At 33.7% G+C, this 20,478-nt stretch overlaps 4 protein-coding genes across 9 annotated transcripts in view; 2 read left to right on the top strand and 2 right to left on the bottom strand.

Moving 5' to 3' along the window:
- Positions 1–108: 108 nt before the first annotated feature.
- LOC131953525 (dynactin subunit 6) lies at positions 109–4,310 on the top strand. Its single transcript, XM_059316737.1, has 7 exons — positions 109–195; positions 1,578–1,651; positions 1,886–1,991; positions 2,224–2,294; positions 2,468–2,515; positions 2,956–3,098; positions 3,282–4,310. The coding sequence occupies exons 1-7, from the start codon at positions 167–169 to the stop codon at positions 3,387–3,389; spliced, it is 579 nt and encodes a 192-aa protein (XP_059172720.1). The 5' UTR covers positions 109–166; the 3' UTR covers positions 3,390–4,310.
- Positions 4,311–5,570: 1,260 nt separating this feature from the next.
- Positions 5,571–8,107, bottom strand: LOC131953514 (aldo-keto reductase family 1 member C15). Its single transcript, XM_059316712.1, has 2 exons — positions 7,923–8,107; positions 5,571–6,940 (listed from the first exon to the last, which is right to left on the bottom strand). Exons 1-2 carry the CDS (start codon positions 8,071–8,073, stop codon positions 6,063–6,065), a joined length of 1,029 nt encoding a protein of 342 aa, XP_059172695.1. The 5' UTR covers positions 8,074–8,107; the 3' UTR covers positions 5,571–6,062.
- A 2,472-nt stretch (positions 8,108–10,579) lies between these two features.
- Positions 10,580–15,337, top strand: LOC131953538 (uncharacterized). Its single transcript, XM_059316758.1, has 5 exons — positions 10,580–10,650; positions 12,047–12,146; positions 12,982–13,095; positions 14,366–14,500; positions 14,991–15,337. Exons 1-5 carry the CDS (start codon positions 10,648–10,650, stop codon positions 15,122–15,124), a joined length of 486 nt encoding a protein of 161 aa, XP_059172741.1. The 5' UTR covers positions 10,580–10,647; the 3' UTR covers positions 15,125–15,337.
- A 419-nt stretch (positions 15,338–15,756) lies between these two features.
- Positions 15,757–20,478, bottom strand: part of LOC131953516 (disks large homolog 1) — a 107,954-nt gene continuing 103,232 nt past the window's right edge. For all 6 annotated transcript variants that reach the window (XM_059316714.1, XM_059316716.1, XM_059316715.1 and 3 more), the window contains 6 exons: positions 20,070–20,117; positions 19,809–19,910; positions 19,513–19,685; positions 19,269–19,378; positions 19,063–19,154; positions 15,757–18,614 (listed from right to left, as the gene is read on the bottom strand). In XM_059316714.1, coding sequence (XP_059172697.1) covers positions 18,508–18,614; positions 19,063–19,154; positions 19,269–19,378; positions 19,513–19,685; positions 19,809–19,910; positions 20,070–20,117 — 632 coding nt within the window. In that variant the 3' untranslated portion in view covers positions 15,757–18,507. The remainder of the gene's footprint in view (positions 18,615–19,062; positions 19,155–19,268; positions 19,379–19,512; positions 19,686–19,808; positions 19,911–20,069; positions 20,118–20,478) is intronic.

The raw sequence follows: 20,478 nt of genomic DNA, 5'->3' as shown, positions 1-20,478 counted from the left end.
AAATGGAACTTTAAAACTCAAACTTAGTTTAGTAGTATTGTACCAAATCAGAGTAGGCCAAATTTAGTGCAGTCGTTTTTCACTTTTTTTATCTTTTGGTATTTAGTCTCAAAAGCAACTGTTTGGCAAGTTTCGGTTTTTATAATGAACTTTCTTCGCTAGAAAAATGGCAACACAACAAAACAAGGCAAATTTGTGAGTAACAAAAGATAGATCTATTTAAAAGCAGTGTTTTTTCATAGTTTTGTGGGGGGGGGGGGGGGTCGGACTTAAATTTCAAGAGGCACTCTGCCCATTATATGAGTAGATCTAAGATCTGTATCATCAGACTCATCAACTCATCAGTCTACTAGATCTAGATCTAGAGATCTAGTAGGCCTACTAAGCTAGACTAGACTCTAGACTCTAGACTAGAGGCCGTCCTCCGACCTCGAGTCTAGAATGTAGAATTAGAATCTAATAAAACAAAATCTAGTAACTAGATCTAGATCTAGAGTCTAGTACTAGATCTAGTAGAAGTAGGTAGTTGAGTTGACTGACATCATAAAATTTGTTCCGAGCGGACAACGGCGTTGAATCTACTATCTATCTAGATTGAACTAGACCCAAATCTAGAATTTAATTATTGTGGCAACACATTTTTTGCTTATAACTTCTAGGCCTGGAAGAAATAACTATGGGTTTTAAATGGGGGACTAATGAATCAATACTGAGTCGTTTGTGTACCCAAAAAAGCAGCACAGAACCGATTCAATAACTGTAAGTCTTAATTGGCAGTGCGGGGAAGCTGATAGTAAATAACCTGGTCATGTGACTGGCAGCCACTCAAATAAAGGTCCATTTTGTGACGGTGTGTGATGAGGGGGGGGTTCAGATAGTGTGACGTCACTTTTTTGCATTATAAAAAAGCAATGTTAGAAAACGAGTTATAGCCATTATTTCCCGTTTTAGAAAAAGGTTTTAATAAATTGTAGGGGAATTGATCAAAATACTGTTTGTTGACAGAGTTCTGACTAGATTTTGGAAAAATATCGATGTTTAAAGAAAAATTCAATAGAAATTTTGAGGTGGGGGGGGGGGGGTTGTAGGCTGAGGTGTGACATCATTTTAGGGGAGGGGGGTAAAAATCGTCCAAAAAAGTGTGACGTCATTTATGGATGACCCCAAATACATAGGCCCTATAGTTAGTGAATAAATGAATAATGAATGAGAATGACAGTACAGTTGGTACGAGTTGTAGCAGCTACTAAATTTAACTTTTAACTAGATCTAGATATCTAGTATTAATAATTTAGTTAGGCACAGTTAGTTATCATAGTAGTAATAAAGTGATTTGGATAGGCCTACTAAAATGAATAGGTCCTAGGCCTAGTCTATTCATTTTAGTATCCACATTTAGTAATTACCACTATGCCTAAATAATGATAATCAGCTGCCAACCAAAACACATAAGAAAGATTTGGTTGGTTGGTGGCTGACTTTATATTTCACTATAAAATCCTCTAGGGACGGCTTGTAATGTATGCCTATCAGGTGATCCTAATAAAATTGCTACTGATATATTTTATGCATTTTAGAGGCCCTAACGTAAAGATTGCAGCTGGTGCTCTAGTCTGTGATGGCTGTGAATTAATAGGAGATATAACCATTGGTAAACAATTACATTATCTTTCTATTAATCCATTATTTTTAAGGACTAAATTTTATTAATGCTGTGTTTGTAGCTTTTCCTCAGAGAATGCATCTTTTATAAACTAGATGTTTTTTATAATTAGCTTATCATTATTATTTTGAGAATCGCTAACAAGACTTAAATATTAATTCTTTATTCTTTATTCGTTATTAGAATTAATTATTAATTATTTTTAAAAATATCTCATTCCAGGATCAAGAACAGTTATTCACCCCAAAGCTAAAATCATAGCTGATGCAGGTCCAATAATAATTGGAGAGTTCAATATAATTGAAGAGCTTGTTACAATAGCCAACAAGTAAATCCTGTTCCTCTTACAGTTACACCATATGTTGTATAATAGTCCCTGTTAATAAAAACAATCTGTATTTATTGAATTACTATACTATATTGTAATTTTATTCATACAAAATTATAATGTTAAAATTTTTTTTTTGATATTTAGTTTGTTCTGAAAAGTCACTTTAAATTCTTCGATAGCTTTCTTCTGATGCTTAATGATGACACAATTTCATTTGTTTTTTTTTAAGGTCATCCACAGATGCAAACAGTGGCAAAGTTCTCATCATTGGCAACAACAACGTATTTGAAGTAGGAGCACGTATCCTTGTTAACATATTCTTAACACTGTTTAGTTTTACATTGTTTAAAATGTTTTAATTTCCTGCCTAATTTTTCACTAAAGAATTGCATAACATTGTCCAACTAATATCTGTAACTAATTAACAAATAATAGGTGGGGCTTGCTCAATACATTTTTCTTAACTTACAAAGATGTTGAGGCTGTAAGAATAGGAGATCACAATGTCTTTGAAAGTAAATGTAAGTACCAATACTTTTTCCACCTACAGTACGTAAGTAAGAGATTTATGTGGGGAGACCCTTTGTAAAATTTGCTACGTCACTTCAGATTGATTCTGTGCAAGTTAACTTTTATAGTTTCTCATTTACTATTTTATATTTTTTTACTGTTAAAATATTGATTTCAAAGTATACCTTTTACAACAGAAATTTGTGTGATACTGTGTTTGACACTCATCAAAATAACTATGGATAACTCATTGTTTTCAAAACATTGACAGCAGATCTTGCAAAAAAGCCAAAAAACAACCATATTGCATATATTAATTTCAAAATTTTAACAGAATTATTTCTAGGATTCCCTTTTTTCCTGATCATAAATGGAATATATATTTACAATGAAATGTCTAATGTACAAATGATATGTTTTTAAACTTTGTTATAAATTATTTGTGTATTAGCCAAAGTTGGAGCTAAGGTTGAGGTCTCCAATGGTTGTATTATTGGCTGTGGGTGTGTGCTTGGCATGAGTGAAGCGTTACCTGATAATACAGTCGTCTATGGAGCCAAGTGTGAACGAAGAATACAGAAAGAAAGACCAGCGGTAAGTCATTCTCAGTCAGTAAATTATACATTTGCTATACGCACACAGTGGTTGTATTTCCAAAAACTATTACTTTTTAATAAATCCAAAATCATATCTTTTTTAAACAAAAACAGCATTTTGATTTTTACAAATTTACTTGGTCAAATAAATATTTCCATTGTTTTTATCAATTATTTTCAGGCACAAACACTTCAGATAGATTTCCTGACCAAGATTTTACCAAACTATCATTATTTAGTGAAGCCAAATATACAGCCAAGGTCCTCGCCTGCCCCAACCAAAAAATAGTTTTAATTTTTCTAACAAATTTCTTGCACTTTGAAATTGTATATTTTGTAGTGTTCTTGGGAAGAGGTGCAATTTTATGTATTTAGTATTTGTTTAGTGTCATTTCTTAATATTCCTTAATTATTATAAAGCTTAATAAATCAATGATCTAAAACGTTTTATTTGCAATTACAGCTTCATATTTCTAATTTATTGTTTTTTTAAGTCAGATACCAGATTTAGTTATTCTGATACTTATTTATATTACTGAAAGTTTCTAAGACAGAATGAGTTTTAATAAAAATAGTGTCTCTACATTTATTATTTTAGCTTATCTCTAAAGAACTTATTCTTAAAAGATGGTAGAAATACATGTTATGGGAATATCCACAAACAATTTATTGCTTTTATCAATGGCCTCATTATTGACTTGTAGATGGGTGAATGCCTCCATTGTATACTTTGGTTTGTATGGACTGATGTCTGTCTTTTGTTTAATTGTGAACAAGTGTACAGGAATTTTTTAGAAATCACACTCTTTCGATTTCATTAACAGATGTCATATCCTGAGATATGACATAAAAAGCTTGCATAAGTATAATTTTCTGTCTACAATAGCTGTAAATTTAATTGAATCGTGTAGACATTGCTTTTATGTTATATCTTTGTCTCTAAATCCTGATTGTACATTATTATTGTAAAAATAGCCTTTTTAATTTATGTTAGCTTTCATGTATTTTATTTGTTCAGACTTTTTTTTTCTGATTTGTAAATTTATTCAAGTTAGTTTTTTTTATAGTGAAAACATTAATCTTCTTTATAGAATAAAAGATTTATTGCACAATACAAGATAACTTGGTTGTATATAAATACAGAAATGTTTGGGAATTCTTTTGCTTTTTAAAAACTGTAACAATAATAAGCATTATTTCAATATAAAATAAACAAGCTACATTTCCTTGATACTTTACTTATGTTGATTGTCATTATTTCAGTAATTTTGGTGCTGGACTTTTCTCTTACAGAATTTGTATCCCACATTTACTCTGCAAATGTGTTAATACTAATATGTGGACTTACAACACATTCCACAGAGGATTATGCTGAGTGAAGCCACTATTAATGCTAGTGACTAGCTGAATGTTTTCTATGATGAAGCAAAATATTGTTTCATATCTAGAACTATTATTCCTGGAATGCATTTTATCCTGTTCCCTTTTATGATGATGCAAGTTTGCCTAGTTATAAATGAGTCAAACAGAAAGGAGATAATGTACAATAGCCAGAGGTTAAGCAAACGAGTTAGGTAAATTAGCTAGAATAGGAAGGAACCAATGAGAAGTGAGATATGAGCTGACTGGTCACATGTGATGGTCAGCTGACAAGGTATCAGGAGTTAGCAGTTAGGCAGTTGGTCGAATATAGCGCAGTTGATAGGTCTAGCGTTTTTAGGAGAAAAGGTCAACCCCCGAGACAATCAATATATACACATTCCCATGTAGAGATATATAATGTAAAATGTCATCAACATCCCTCAATACATCTCTCTAGTCTACATCATTTGCAACCACTGAAGCCAAAATTTCATACTAATGAAGATCAAAGTTTGATGATGTCAGTGCAAATAACAGCTTTGTTTTTTATTCACTTTTTTAGATAAATACTTTTGATAAAAATATTTCAACATTTTTTTTTTACATAAAAGTTAATTCATTTATAATAATGTTGTAATATATTTTTAAACAAAATGATACCATTACCTAATGTGTAGATATACATCAATTAAAAAACAATGTACAACATGTGAATTTATAACATACAATACTGTCGAATTAGAAAGCATTTGGTTTCGTTTTCAATGGTTGAGTTTCAAGTCTGTTTTCTAATTAAATAGACTTACAGAACTGCTGGAACAAAAAATTAGAGCAAAAATCTCTCAATCTTGCTACTCTGATAGTGATACTTTGAAAATTGTGCAATGTTGTTTTCCTTTAATAAATTACACAGATGTGTATAAATACAAATGTTAACACACAACAGAAAAAAGTTGAAGTATGTAAATTAGAATTATCAAAGACATTTCATTGGTTAAAACTCTAACGAGGGTTGTGTTGCCTGGAGGTAGCAAGCTTGTGTATCCAACAGTCACAAGTTCAGTATCTGAACAAACTCCCTATCTCACCTCACCCCCCCCCCCCCCCCACGGAGGTTAAATGCAGCAGGAGAAGAAGCAAATGTTTCTGGATGTGATAAATGCTTGATTCTTATTCCTGATCCAGTCTGACCAATATGAAAGAGAGTTCTAATCCAGTATACTAGTACTTTTCTTGATATTTCAATCTAGTAACATAGTTCACAAATTAAATCTCATTCAATCTGAGCTAAGCTAACTCTTTCTTTGCAGGTGATATGATAGCAATCCTTAATGCTTAACTGCAATGACGATACTTGGAAGTTCATACTAACAAAACATGAAATTCTCAATATCACTTCATTCATATCACTGAATTCAAATGTTCAGTGAAATGTGTAAATACAAATTCTAACAAAGGGGTTTTGTAACACAGTTGTCTTGATCACACAAAGTACAATTTGAATGTGCTCATATTTCATGGATAAATATATATTTAACTATTTTAAACATGGCACATAGTTTTAAAGCTTGTCACGAAAAATGGGGTGAATGTTCTCCAATCAAAAATCATCTTCTTCAAAGAATTCTGGGTGCCCTCTCATGTATAAAAATCTAAAAAATCTCAAGCCTTGGTCTAAGCTAGTAATTCTGTTGTAGTCTTTAGTGGTCATTGTGAAATTTAGCGTATCTAAATTTTCTTTGATTCTTTCTTTCTTTGAGCTTTTAGGTAAAGCAACAAACCCAGCACGCAGTAAAAAGTTCAGCAGTACTTGCGCAGGAGTTTTCCTGTAGCTTTTAGCTATTTCCACAATGAGTGGGTCGGTTAGTAAATTCTCAGCGCTAGAAACATGTCGGCTTGGCCTGTTTGGTGCCCCCAACGGGGCATACGCAGACACCACTATGTGATTTTGGTCACAGAAAGTTTTAAGTCTTTGTTGTAAAAAATAAGCGTGACATTCCAGCTGAACATTAGCAGGGGGAACATCAGAGGAGGAAAGAATTCTTTCAATCTGCCTGACCGTAAAATTTGAAACCCCAATACTAGCAGCTTGCCCGCATTTAAACAGTGCAGACAGTGCTTGCCAAGTTTCAAGAATATCAACATGCTCAAATTTTAATTCAGTCTCTTCTGTTTTGCTAACTGCCCAAGGATGGTGTATGAGCAGCATGTCTATATAGCTTATACTCATGTTTTCCATTGATTTGTGCGCACTCTCAATAGCATCAGCTTTTCTCATGTGTGTGCTGGGGACTTTGGTTGTGATAAATACATCTTTTCTATTCATTTTCCCTGCTTTAACTCTATCATTTAGAACTTGTCCAATTTCTTTTTCGTTATCATATGAACTTGCTGTATCGATGTGCCGATAACCCAAAAACAAAGCATAATCTAGTGCTTCTTTTAGTGGGTCTCCTTTTAATGTAAATGTACCAAACCCTGGAGATAAAGAGTTGAAACTGCTGATTAATTAAATTAATGAAATCTTACATAAAAAAAATTTTTTTAAGGAAAAAAGCTTTAAATAAAAGTTTTATTATATTCACAAATCACACAACAAAATACAAATGAAAAAAATGTAACAAAACATAAAAAATAAAAATTTAGTTGGTGTAAACTTACTAAAGCTATATGCTGGTATAACTAAAAATAAAAGCCAGGGCGCTCAATGATGAAAATTGAACATAAGTCTTATGTTATGTTATAGAATTAATTAGAATGTAAACTTATTATTGAACTCCCATTAAAAGGGAATAAATTTTCCATAGTATATTATTTATACATTATTTTAAGTATGTTCTTTATACTAGTAATATTTTATTTACTTGTTTGAAACTAGTCTTTAAAGTTCTAATAATAACATATGCACGTATATAGGTATATAGTTATGTGGAACATACACAAAAAATGTATGTATATTAAAAATTAGAACACAACACTACTTCACTGCTTTATATGGCCTATAATTATATTATAGGCAATACACATTCAACTGGGAACAGCTACTTTGTAATTATTGTTAAATCATTGTTATTAATAAATCGACTAGGCCTTACATTAAAGACTAAAAGTAATTTAAAAGACAAAAAGACTTAAAAAATAAAAGACTAAAAGACTAAAAGAGCAGCGAGCATATCAATACATTCATTAATTCCCTCTTACCCACATTACTAGTTTTTGACGAATTTACGACGCTAAACTAAGGTTTTACCTAGATATCTAACAACTTTATCATTCTATCATATGTTATGATGATGTCATCCGCTGATGAATGATGTTGAGTTGATTGTTGTAGTCATTGTAGTTTGTAGTCAATGTAGTGAGTACAAACAAGTTCGATGGAGTTTCTTTTTTTTTTCGCCAGTCACAACATTTTAGAATGTTACATAACAAATACAAATAAATTATTTACATTACTTACCTAAGGTTGGCATTCTGAATCCAGTATTCAACCTTAAGTATCGAGATATTGTCATTTTAAGAAGAAGAATTTGATTAGAATGAGGATAAGGAGGATTGATCAGAAATAAGGATATGAAAATTTCGTGGTTCGTTAAATGATAAACATACATCAACTTTTTGATGTTCCCGTGTTTATCTTTTTGGGCACAAAACATTAACTTAATTCAAATTTATTCCATCAATTTTATTGTCCATTTTTCATTGCAGATAATAAATTATTTTTAATTTTGCTTATAATTAAAACGAATTCATATTGTCTGCCATCACATCATTTTTAACACTTTTCTCATTTAAAAGAAATCCTATGTGTAGGCATAGTGTTGGGCAGTGCCAGTGATGAGCTATGCTTACAAAACAAGTTAATTAAAAAGTCTAGTGACATTTAAGCGCAATTTCCTTATGTTATCTAAAAATAGCTCTGTCGTAGCGTAAATCAAGAGCAGGGTTAGTAAAACCATTGGTTAGTTATTAAAACGTTTTTTATTAATTTTTTTCAGTATTTTACATGTTTTATTTACAATAGAGTTACATAACTAAAAACCATTGCGCGCCTAGCTACTGAACGTGATGACGCAGCCATTGAACGTGATGGCGCAGCTATTGAACGTGATGACGCGTGTGGTGTGGTTGGAAAAAATGCCTACTAATTCGGTCCAAATTTTAATTAATTCAAAAAATTTTTTGTGACCGAAAGAAAGGATATTTTTGAAAACTTTCTTCGGCAATATTGTTCTAAATTATGGCAGGAATCGATTGGTACATGTTTCAATTCGCTAAGTGGTCTGGTTGCCGAGATATGGGCCAAAAACTGCTTTTTTTTCGAGTTTTTTTTGGCTTTTCCGGGAAATCCATGAAAGAAACCCGTAATTTTTATGGCCTATGTTCATCCTCGTAACTTGCTTAACATAATTGCTTTTGGAACTAGTCATCGATATTGCTTCGTTGAGGAGGAGATACGACTTAAAGCTGCGGACACACATCCATCCATCCATCCATACATCCAGAAATGACGGGTTAATAAACGCAATTCTCCAGAATGGAAATTGCGCTAAAAATGTGCAGACAATATACATTCAATATACAAGAGTGGTGAGTTCTGATCTGTCAAGTTTTCTATCACATCAAATATCCAATCAACACTATCATGTCAGCCAGTTCAGTACACAATCATTTCAATAGTGCTAAGTCAACTTTAAAACAACAACCAAGTTTAGACAAATAAATGCACAAGTTTACCAGTGTTATAAAAATTTATTATCAAAGCTTTCTTGAAACAATATTTAAATCCTTATGCACTTTCCCCCATAACTAACAAAATTTAGTGGCCAAACGAACAAATGTGGTATGGTATCTTGGCTCCAATTAGTTTGATATTTAGTCAGAAGATAAATTAAACAACAAATTAATAAGTAAAAATACAACGATTATAAAAGTTCCCCAGAAACACATTTTACCCAATTTAAAAAATTTAAACAAGTATACACTTCATCCTTAAGTCTGTTTTGTTTATAAATTCAAGATTGGGTTTTTAAATACATGTTTGAAAAAGAAAGCTCAAGCTTTATATATATATATATATATATATATATATATATATATATATATATATATATATATATATATATATATATATATATATATACATACATACATAAATATATATACTAGCTGCATACCCGTGCTCCGCCACAATGAGTCTTTTTTAAATGTATTAACTTGGGAACAGAACAAAACTAAACACAACAAAAACGAACGAAAATAAAAACACAGACGAAAAAACAAACACAACACTCATAACATAAACACAATTTAAATGCAATCATAAAGGCATAGTGCATTGTCCGCAAACCGAAATATAGAATAATAATTAGTAAACAGTACGTTCTGTGTATAAAAGAAATAAAAGGCAGTATTTAAAATACACGTTATATAACGTTATATAAACAATCCCTACTCTATCATTTATAATTAGATAATGCGATGCTTTGAAAAGCACTGCATGGTGCGATGTTTACTTAAATGGTTCCATTATCTAGGCGATGACTGACTGACACACTATTAGCCCGCTTACATTATAAATATATATATATATATATATATATATATATATATATATATATATATATATATATATATATATATATATATATATATGAAGATTTTGACCCCCCCCCCCCCCCCCCACGGCTAACAATATCTGTCTCCGTGTGCAAGAAATTATATAAAGGAAACAATTTCTCCTCATAACTTCAAAAATCGATACGGCATACATGTAAATGATATGTTATGCATGAGCATCAAATTAACGGCTCATTGTTTGTTTTTTTAAACCATTGTCTGGATGCTCCCAAAGTTATTTTTAACCACGAATTTATTCAACACGAGCTCGTCTTGTTTCTGGGTCAGTGAGCATCCAACAACGGCCCTGGAGAGATGTCAGACAGGTGCTGGTCAAAGACGGAAGGCCAGCGGTTATTAAATCACCGCATTAGCAAGGGTCAGACCGGACTCATTGATAAAGATGTTGCTGAGTATAAAGCAGAAATCAGATGCAGCGAACAAACAATCGAATATAAATCAAATACAAATTATGGAAACAAAAATTGATGCGTTGCTGGGGTTTATAAGACAGTATCAGTGTGTCGTGTTGTCCATCGTAGGGTGAGCGTCACAGTGAAGCAGTTATGGTAAGCAAAGTCATTTTATATATATGCATCGAATCATTATGTATATATATGTTACGGTCAAAGCCCGAAGTCGGCCAATGCGCGGATTAGCCAATATCGCCTCCCATAGGTCGGTCAAAGTCCGAAACTTTGCTTGATTTCGCCCTTTTGCCGGCCAATCCACGCTTTAGCCGCACTTCGGGCTTTTACCGTAACACACACACACACACACACACACACACATATATATATATATATATATATATATATATATATATATATATATATATATATATATATATATATATATATATATATATATATATATATATATTAGTCATTCTTGTTATTCTACGTATTTCCCCCGAAAAGTGTAATAGTTAACTGTTTAGATAAATCAATACCAAAACCAGCTAGATTGTATGAACTAAAACGACGAAGAAAAAGATATCATTCGATAATACTTAAAATAACATACGTAAATTTTCTTCTAGTTTTTTAATCTCGGCCCGGGCATGAGTCTGTATGACATCACTGAGTCCACCCAGCTCTGTTAGGCACCTGACCACACCGTCCTGTCATATGCCGAGGTCATGAAACACGAACTATACCCCACCTGCTTTATGGATATTTAGGTCTGAAACAGGAAGTTTACTAATATATCCCCCCCCCCCCCCACCCTCCATCCGCACTGTTGTTTTGTCAACGAATGAACGTGTCCTGGGCAGTTCGAGTATTCAAGCAATATCTCAAGGAAAAAAAAAGCAGAAGGTTTGCCAATCTTTTACAGTACAGATTGTGTAGTGGTTTTTAATATGTTTACACAACAGAATGGGCTAGTGACTGTAGAGCTCAATCACAGTTACAGTAGCCTACTTTTTTTTACAAGACAAAGATATAGGATAATAAATTATAAAATAAATTTGTGTTATGTTGTTTATGGTCGGTTTTTAGCTTCCCAAGCGTTCACAATCCGGTATCAGTGGCGTAGCCAGGATCGTCTCAAGGGGGTGGGGGGTTCCAATTTTTACCCGGGGACAAACTTTCGATTTGCACCCCCCCCCCTCAAACTAACTTACGATTTACACCCCCCCCCCCATCAAACTTTCGATTTGCACCCCCCATCAAACTTTCGATTTGCACCCCCCTCATACTTTTTATATATATACCGAGGGGTGTATGGGGGGTTATGACCCCCCCCTAACCCCCCCCCCCCTGCCTACGCTACTGTCCTGCATAGAGAGGTTCGGCGGCACGGTACTTCTGACACTGTACTGAAATTTCTCTTCAACACCACGATGGTTCAATGAGAACGTCAACATCATAATGTTTCACACAGAACGTCAAAATCACGAAGGTTCAGTATTATATTCAGCGTAATTAATAATCAAGAAATCATTTTTTTCCTTCTTCTTAGAATCGTCTTCCTTTATTTGTGCTGGTTGTGGCGGCCATCATTGAGAACACCAGCGCATCCAGCAGCCATCCTGACTTGATCAAAAGGAATCGAGGCTCCAGTAAGTGAGTGACTCGAATCGTGGTTATTATCGAACTAGCGGATTCGATCTGCAGTGTCACACTTACCGTAAAAAGAGGTGCGATTTATTAAGTGGGCGACTCGCACGTGAAACTTCGGGAAGTGGGGGGGGGGGGGGGGGGGGGGGAGTGGCGGCAAGGGGTCTCTTGAAGTTTTCGGGACGGACATTGTTGTTTAGCATACTTGTACATAAATAATACATTTTTCTAGTAAGCCAGAGAGGAATGCCCGAAAGAATTCACTTCTCACCCGGCTAGATGTCTTTTGTGTTGCATTGTTTCATTTTATCGTTTGCCTTGCTTAGGCCTTTATCCAAAGCTTTGTCTGAGCGGTGCGTGTTCTTGGAAGTGGATTTGAGAGCAGTGGCCAGCATTACTCGACAAGAGAGTTTTTTCAGCCCCCCCCCCCCCCAGCCCCACCGAAACACGTTACTATCCCACTCTTCGCCCTTGGAAAGTTTAGTGCGCCCCCCCCCCACGCTTTTTTTTGTCTTATCTTTTTAGTTATTTGAACAGTGGTGCAATTTTTACATTCATTAAAAAAATATTTTACTTGCTTCTTTTTATTGCATAGGCCTATATCAAATCTTGTTATTGAAAAAATGTATTTAATACTTCTTAATTTTGTAATAGATCTAAACAATCGAACAGTGTGACTAAAAACTTTATGCCCAAATAAAATAAAAGATTTTAAATTCTTGTAAAAATCAAGAGACCGCAGTTACATTAGCATAAATAAAGTTCTATTCAGACTTGGGAGAAGTATGGCTAATTACCTCCACATACGGTTATTAACTATTGCCCAAATTGTTCCAGATCATTGCGTGTACTACAATAGAAACTACCGGGACCAAGCCATCTTCACCTCGCTTGACACTCAATGTTTGACACTTCGGTGTATTGATGGTGTGGTCAGGCATTTTAATCAAGGTAATTTTGGTGCAAGGGTAGCGGTGATGATGTATATATATATATATATATATATATATATATATATATATATATATATATATATATATATATATATATATATATATATATATATATATATATATCGACAGTGGCGGAACTAGAAAAAAAGGCCACCCCGCAAAAACAATTTCTGGCCCCCCCCCCGTATATATATATATATATATATATATATATATATATATATATATATATATATATATATATATATATATATATATATATATATATATATATGTATGTATATATGTATATATATATATATATATGTATATATGTATATATATATATATATATATATATATATATATATATATATATATATATAATAAACACAAAATTCGGACATAGGATACTCATTTCTAGCCTGATCGGGTTTTGAAAAAGATATCATTGTTTTGGGTTGTTTTTTTTTTTTTTTCAATTAAATTAATTACAACAATATGTGTTTGAGTGCATTAGTCTGTTTTTTAAATTTAGGTTTATTTTATGTTTGTCGTAATATTTCCAATCCATTAACCGGTCAAAAGAATATAAAACGTGATAGCTTTGTATGTGAAATGGTTTCTCGTGTCATGTTTATTTTGTTACGTTTTTTCGTTATTTATATTATTAATTATAAATACATTTCCTTTTTATACTATGTCATCTTTAGTATGTATTTTTAAAAAATAAGATTTAAGAGAAGTAATTGCTTTTTTAACTTGTTTAGTACAAATCCATTAAAAGGAGCTCCTGAGCACCCTTATTTAAAACTATTTAAAAAAGGGAAGTAAGTCATGGAAGTGTTTTAAACGTTAGCTTATCTTTCACACTACAGCTTATGGTTTAAAAACAAAGGGAAAAAGAACCGGCGCCCGGGGGACAAACTTTTCGATTTGCACCCCCCCCCCCCCTCGAGATTTTGATTTGCACCCCCCCCCCCTCAAACTTTCGATTTGCACCACCCCCCCTCGAGATTTTGATTTGCACCCCCCCCCCTCAAACTTTCGATTTGCACCCCCCTCAACCTTTCAATTTTGTTTTTCCAACCCATTTTGGCGCCCCCTAAGCTCGGCGCCCGGGGACATATGTCCCCCCCCCCCGCCCCCCCCCCTCGCTACGCTACTGGTCCCCCCGCATTGCGGGGTCTGGCGGCACTGTAGTTCCGCCCCTGTATATAGATATATATATATAGATATAGATAGATATACATATCTTAATCTTATCTGAGATTACTTTTCCACTCTAGCATGCCAGATCAAAGGTCAATGTGTGAACGCCAACCAAACGTTGGTCCATCATTGTGTGACGTACAAATGCCGGGTCAGCCACCAAAACAACAACCCGGAAGATTACATGGCACAGTATTACATCGAGAGCTCAGGTAAGTCTGAATGATGATGGTGAGAGCCCCGACATTATCTCAGACAACACGAATTGAACAGTAACTAGTTTTAGGATAGCAGATCTAGTGGAATCGGGATTTAGAAAAGGTAGATAAATTAGTTAAAAAAACGCTCTTTTCACTAGAATACACGGAGGCAAAAAACTTATTGGAAAACGCTGCTTTTTAGAATATGATACAAAATTATCTAATTCTGAAGGTTTTTTGAAAAAATCCAGTGTCCCCGCCCCCCTCGTGGAGAAAATGTCTAAACGATACTCTGTCCCTCGGTAGGAAGGAGTGGAGCCTTAAGCAGACGGTGTTGCAGTGTCAATAAACGTTACACAGCGAAGTTTGAATTCAATGTGATGATGGCTGAACATTAATATACCCGGCACAGTAAACGGTTTGGTTTATTAAGATTTGCTCTATGCCTGGGTCGGCACGTGATGAACCTTGCGCACGAAGTAAAAGTAATTTCTATTTTCAGAGTGTGAAGACATTAACGGACAATGTCACCCTCCCAACACGCAGATAACACGGGATAACGGCTACGGTCGTGTGTTCGACCACTGTTATTGTGTGACAACCGACGGGATGGAACCAAGCTACGTCTGTCCATGATCAAACCCCTGTGACGCCGACTAGGGGTGTGTACTGTCAATGTCGCCATTTTTGATGCCCAGAATGTGGAACTTTGTGTGGCGTTAGGTTGTGCCAACAGGCGGTGGAGGGTTAAAAAAAAAATTGACATTTATTGACGATCCCTAGTCGTGATTGTCTTCCAAGTTTAAAGGACCTTGTTTAGTAACGATAAAAATAAACACTTGCTAAAAGTTTAAAAAAAAGTTTTGTTATCTTTTTAATCTATTTAATATTTTAATTTTATTTGGAATCAAGATTTAGTATCGTTTTTGGACGCCTCTTCTAGGAAAGACAACTCCAAAATTAAACAACTGCTGCCTTGTAGTTTGTTATTGGTTGGACAAAGGATATGGAAGCAAATCCAAAAAGAAAAGCAGGCTGAAATCGGAGTCAATGGCCTCAATGGCGCATAACCAGTTGACACGTATCCTTAATTGTGATGAAGGCGTGGTCGAGTCGGCAAAAAGCTCATGGTTGATAAATTCGAAAAAAGTCTCGAGTTCAAACCCTCTGGCAGATAAGGCTCGATCCCTTCCAACACTAAAAATTAAGAACGAAGAAGAAGAAGGCTGACAGAGCAAAGCAGAACATAGTGAAATAACACATGGTCACTGAATCTGATAAACATTTTATTATGGACAGATGGGGAAAGAATGAATGCAAGGCGTCTAGCCTTGCTAATGACATGTAAATAATTTGATTTCAATATACAGCGTGTGAAACCAATATAAAATATTCACATCTTTCGTTCATGGGCAGACATGGAGATAAAATCGTATGAATCAGTCAATCCATTGTTTTACTGATCCGTTCTAATCAACATATGGATGAAAGAGATCTGTGAAAATGTCTGTCACCCCCCTGACCAGTTTGACTCTATGCTAATGTGACCAGTCTGATTTTGATCAGAAGCTAATGTAAAACGTCACTAGAGGCTTGAGCAGTGACGAGTTACTGTCGAATTCTTATTTAACTACAGCTCTCAAAAGTTTACTGCGTTTGTATGGCACTGACCAGTCAATGGTGTAGCTACAACACTGACCAGTCAATGGTGTAGCTACAGCACTGACCAGTCAATGGTGTAGCTCTAGCACTGACCACTCAATGGTGTAGCTACAACACTGACCAGTCAATGGTGTAGCTACAGCACTGACCAGTCAATGGTGCAGCTCTAGCACTGAACAGTCAATGGTGTGGCTACAACACTGACCACTCAATGGTGTGGCTACAACACTGACCACTCAATGGTGTAGCTACAACACTGACCACACAATTCGTGTAAGACCTAAACCATGCTAACCCCCAGGATAGCTCAATGTTTTAACCACACAGTTAACTGCTCTACAAATCAATGTAAATTTATAAAAAATATTTTTCATACCTCCAGAATGACCAATGCTGCCCTAAAGGTTATGTTAACAACAAAAATTTCAAACTGCTGTTTACACAACCCGGTTGAAAAACTTTTAGTTAATAAGCTAAGATGGAAATAAAATGAAGCACTGGCTATAGTTAAAGATAAGCAACTTTTAACATTGAACTGACCATTTTAGAGGTGAAAGACAATATACCAGTACATTCTTGAGCCTTTTGTTAATCAGGCATGAGCAACCTTTGACCAGTCTATCATCTACTTGTACAATATGACATAAAAACAATACATGATACTGACTAGCTTCGTATTGAATTGTCAATATATATATATATATATATATAATAATATAGGGGGGGGCCTATATTTATAAACATGGATGTTAAATAGCTGAACCAGGTGTAGAGCTGGATTTCTAAAATATTGCTATATAATATATTTAATACCACAACAGTAGGACTTTTTCATCTACAATATGCAATCATTGTGTTCATAAAAAAAGATATTTTAAATATAAAATATGAAACAAATTTAGTAAGGCTTATTCAGAAGGTTGCACATGCCTGCTAGAAACAGTTTTTAATATTTGTTTAAAAATTACTTTATCTAATTACTTTAAAAATTGTGATTTCATTATTTAAAAAAAATCATGTTATCTTGAATGAGGAAACAATTTAAAAAAAAAAATGGAATTAGAAGCTCTACATACAAGCATTATTGTTAACTAAATAAATTGATGTATTATGGCCACATCAATTGAACTAACAAGCCATCCACATGACTGGATTTCTTGACAAAAAAATGTGCAGACAATATACATTCAATATACAAGAGTGGTGAATTCTGATCTGTCAAGTTTTCTATCACATCAAATATCCAATCAACGCTCAATTATGTCAGCCAGTTCAGTACACAATCATATCAAAAGTGCTAAGTCAACTTTAAAACAACAACCAAGTTTAGACAAATAAATGCACAAGTTTACCAGTGTTATAAAAATTTATTATCAAAGCTTTCTTGAAACAATATTTAAATCCTTATGCACTTTCCTCCATAACTAACAAAATTTAGTGGCCAAACGAACAAATGTGGTATGGTATCTTGGCTCCAATTAGTTTGACATAGTCAGAAGATAAATTAAACAACAAATTAATAAGTAAAAATACAACGATAATAAAAGTTCCTCACAAAGACAGTTTTAGCACATATACCAAAAAATGGTTCACTTGTATTCATCAAAGCAAGGAAACTATGGTAAGTATCCCAGATAACAATCAATTAAGGAAACATTCCACAAATAACTTTACACTGCAGTCAGTCAAGCAAACACATTTTTACCCAATTTAAAAAATTAAAACAAGTATACACTCCATCCTTAAGTCTGTTTTGTTTTTTTAAAAGCATGATTAAGTTTTTAAATACATGTTTGAAAAAGAAAGCTCAAGCATATTTTCTCACAGAACAAGGTCATGGATAATGGCTGGCACACAATGTGACATTAACAAACAGATCTTAAAGAACAAACCCAAGATAAAATAACTAAAACACTCCAGTTTCAGAGTATATATATACTTACACCCCATATAGAAAAACAAAGTTCAAAGCCAAAATAATCGTGACAGATCAACACATGATTTGAGAGTACCTTCTAATATTGAACACTTTTCTCCTTGTACACTAGATAAAGCAAGAGCATCCAGAATACAACTTTCACCCAACATGGCTCTAGCATCAGTTACATGATGGCTACAGCTCCATTCAATCTCAAACAACAGCATACATTCCTGGTCAATGTGATACACATAGGTGAGCAATAGCTTATGCCTTAATCACATCCTAGCTTGATTGTAGAACAATGACGCGCTGACACATGGAGACGACAAAATCACAGAAGAACTGACGTGTCACTGATAGTGTAGGCTGACAGAGAAAACTGATATGAACAGGTAAATAATGGTATCAATAATGCAGGTGATGGTGGCAGGTGGTCTCAGAGCTTGTCTTTAGCTGGCACCCAGATGTGAGGACCTGATTGATCACTTATCACCTCTTTGATTTTAGAGTAAATTTCTTCAGCTGTGTCTCCTTGCACCACAGCTGGGGAGACAAGTATGAAATGTTTCAGTCTTATACAGGGAAAGTCTGTGCTATACAGGGTTGGTCAAGTGTTTATAGAGAATAAGCGTAATAAAGCAGTGCAGGATTGCAAAAAAAAAAATTTCAGTAACAGAAACTTTTTTTTTAATAAATAATACATATAAAATATTTTAGTATGCATTTAAGTTTTAACATTTTAACCAGCATCTTCAGTTATTTTGACATTAAATATAAAAGTGACACTGTGATTACAAAAAAATATTTCAAATTATTGAAACAAAATTTTAATTTTACATTGAAATATTCCTAATTTTGATGATCATATTTCATGGAAAATAAAATTTAAATATATCAGCAACTGTGATCGCAAAGGAATGAAAAGGGATATTAAGTACCAAACACTCCAAAAGATTAATATAAAAAGTACAAAGTTTATAGTTCTTCATACCAGTGAAATACTCCCCAAATTCTGCCTCCAATTTTAAAGCCCTTTCATATGTTTTTCTGGCCTGTTCTTCTGTTATTCTTTTATTCATTTCCCTGAAATAAAGATTTCAAAACTGATTGTTAAAATTCAATGGAAAGGAGAGTTAAAATGCTAAACATACATGACTGATTCTGCTGACTTTAACCCCATACAGACACTGTACTCACATTATTGATTCTGCTGACTTTGGTTTAATAAAAATAGCAATGGGATATAGGCCAGCAACTTGAAGCCTCTTAATTGCATTGCCACTAACATCTAAAATGCAATGTTTTCCCTTTGAGATAAAAAAAGTTGATAATTTTAACACTTAAAAAAACAAACAACTGTACAGGCTGAAATGGTATAATGCTCAACATTCTTTTAATAGCTAACTATTGCTTTCATCATGAAAATAGATGAGTTTCCTACTTGTTCTGCAACTTCCTTGACTGAAGCCACACTAGTTCCATAAAGGTTATCATTGTATACACCAGCTTCAATAAATAAATGGTTCTGAATATCTTTCTCCATCTGTTCTCTAGATGATACAAAGTGATAATCTCTCCCATCTTCTTCATGAGGTCGCCTTTCTCTTGTTGTATCTTGGAGAAAAAATAGCAACATTTCATTTATTTCATCTCTACAAATTGTGGACACAACTGTTTTTTTTCTCTTCTAGATCTAACTATCTTAGGCTGAAATTTTGAAAAATATTAAATTATTACGTGGAACACAGCTGCCAAATTTGTCAGGAAACTCAGAAATAAGATCATCATTAATTCTGTCTTTTTGAGGACCTAGAATAATTACTGGTCGGGTATACTTCACTGTAGAAAAAGAAAACAAGGACAATATTATCTAACTAACTATATTGTAAAGATTAAGGTATAAACTAGCAGTAATTAAAACAAAATTTCTAAAAAAAAAAAAAAAAAAAAAATGAAGACAATAAAAAGGTAGAAAAATAAATAGAGACTTGTACTTACATTCTTGCTGAATTACAGTTTCATATGACAAGATAGGTTCATCTCCCCCTGATAATAAAACAAAACATTGTACATAAGATTTGGCATAACTTTAACAGGTTTCCTAAAAGAACAAATTATTATAAACAAAGAAGTTTTAAAGTTTTAGTTTTACAAAAACACATGGAGGCAAAACAAGTACACTAAGGCAACAGCATACAACACCATGCTCATATATAAGCACAACATATTTCATAAAGTAGCCTTTAAACATTGCCTGGTTGTGTTTCAGTCTAGTTTCATTTACATCCTACTATTCATAACTTGTTTTTTTTAACATCTTGTGGTCTAATTTAGCAATAAAAGCCATCAATATTGATTTCTAACATAATAATTAAAGCCAGTGGCATGATACAATGATCTAGTAAGT

The sequence above is a fragment of the Physella acuta genome, unplaced genomic scaffold (assembly GCF_028476545.2).
Source record: "Physella acuta isolate Inbredline_101_S28 unplaced genomic scaffold, ASM2847654v3 ptg000928l, whole genome shotgun sequence".
Lineage (NCBI taxonomy): Eukaryota > Metazoa > Mollusca > Gastropoda > Physidae > Physella > Physella acuta.
The sequence above is the reverse complement of the archived record's forward strand: the minus strand, read 5'-3'. Positions and strand labels throughout refer to the sequence as shown.

Bases quoted from the DNA above. Each gene is read 5' to 3' on its own strand.
- LOC131953525 (XM_059316737.1), top strand. From the start codon at position 167: ATGGCAACACAACAAAACAAGGCAAATTT. The intron at 196-1,577 runs GTGAGTAACAAA...TATGCATTTTAG, and splicing joins CAACAAAACAAGGCAAATTT to AGGCCCTAACGTAAAGATTG. The intron at 1,992-2,223 runs GTAAATCCTGTT...TTTTTTTTTAAG, and splicing joins CTTGTTACAATAGCCAACAA to GTCATCCACAGATGCAAACA.
- LOC131953538 (XM_059316758.1), top strand. The intron at 12,147-12,981 runs GTAAGTGAGTGA...AAATTGTTCCAG, and splicing joins CAAAAGGAATCGAGGCTCCA to ATCATTGCGTGTACTACAAT. The intron at 13,096-14,365 runs GTAATTTTGGTG...TTTCCACTCTAG, and splicing joins GGTCAGGCATTTTAATCAAG to CATGCCAGATCAAAGGTCAA.
- LOC131953514 (XM_059316712.1), bottom strand. From the start codon at position 8,073: ATGTATGTTTATCATTTAACGAACCACGAAATTTTCATATCCTTATTT. The intron at 6,941-7,922 runs GTAAGTAATGTA...CTTTATCTCCAG, and splicing joins ATTCAGAATGCCAACCTTAG to GGTTTGGTACATTTACATTA.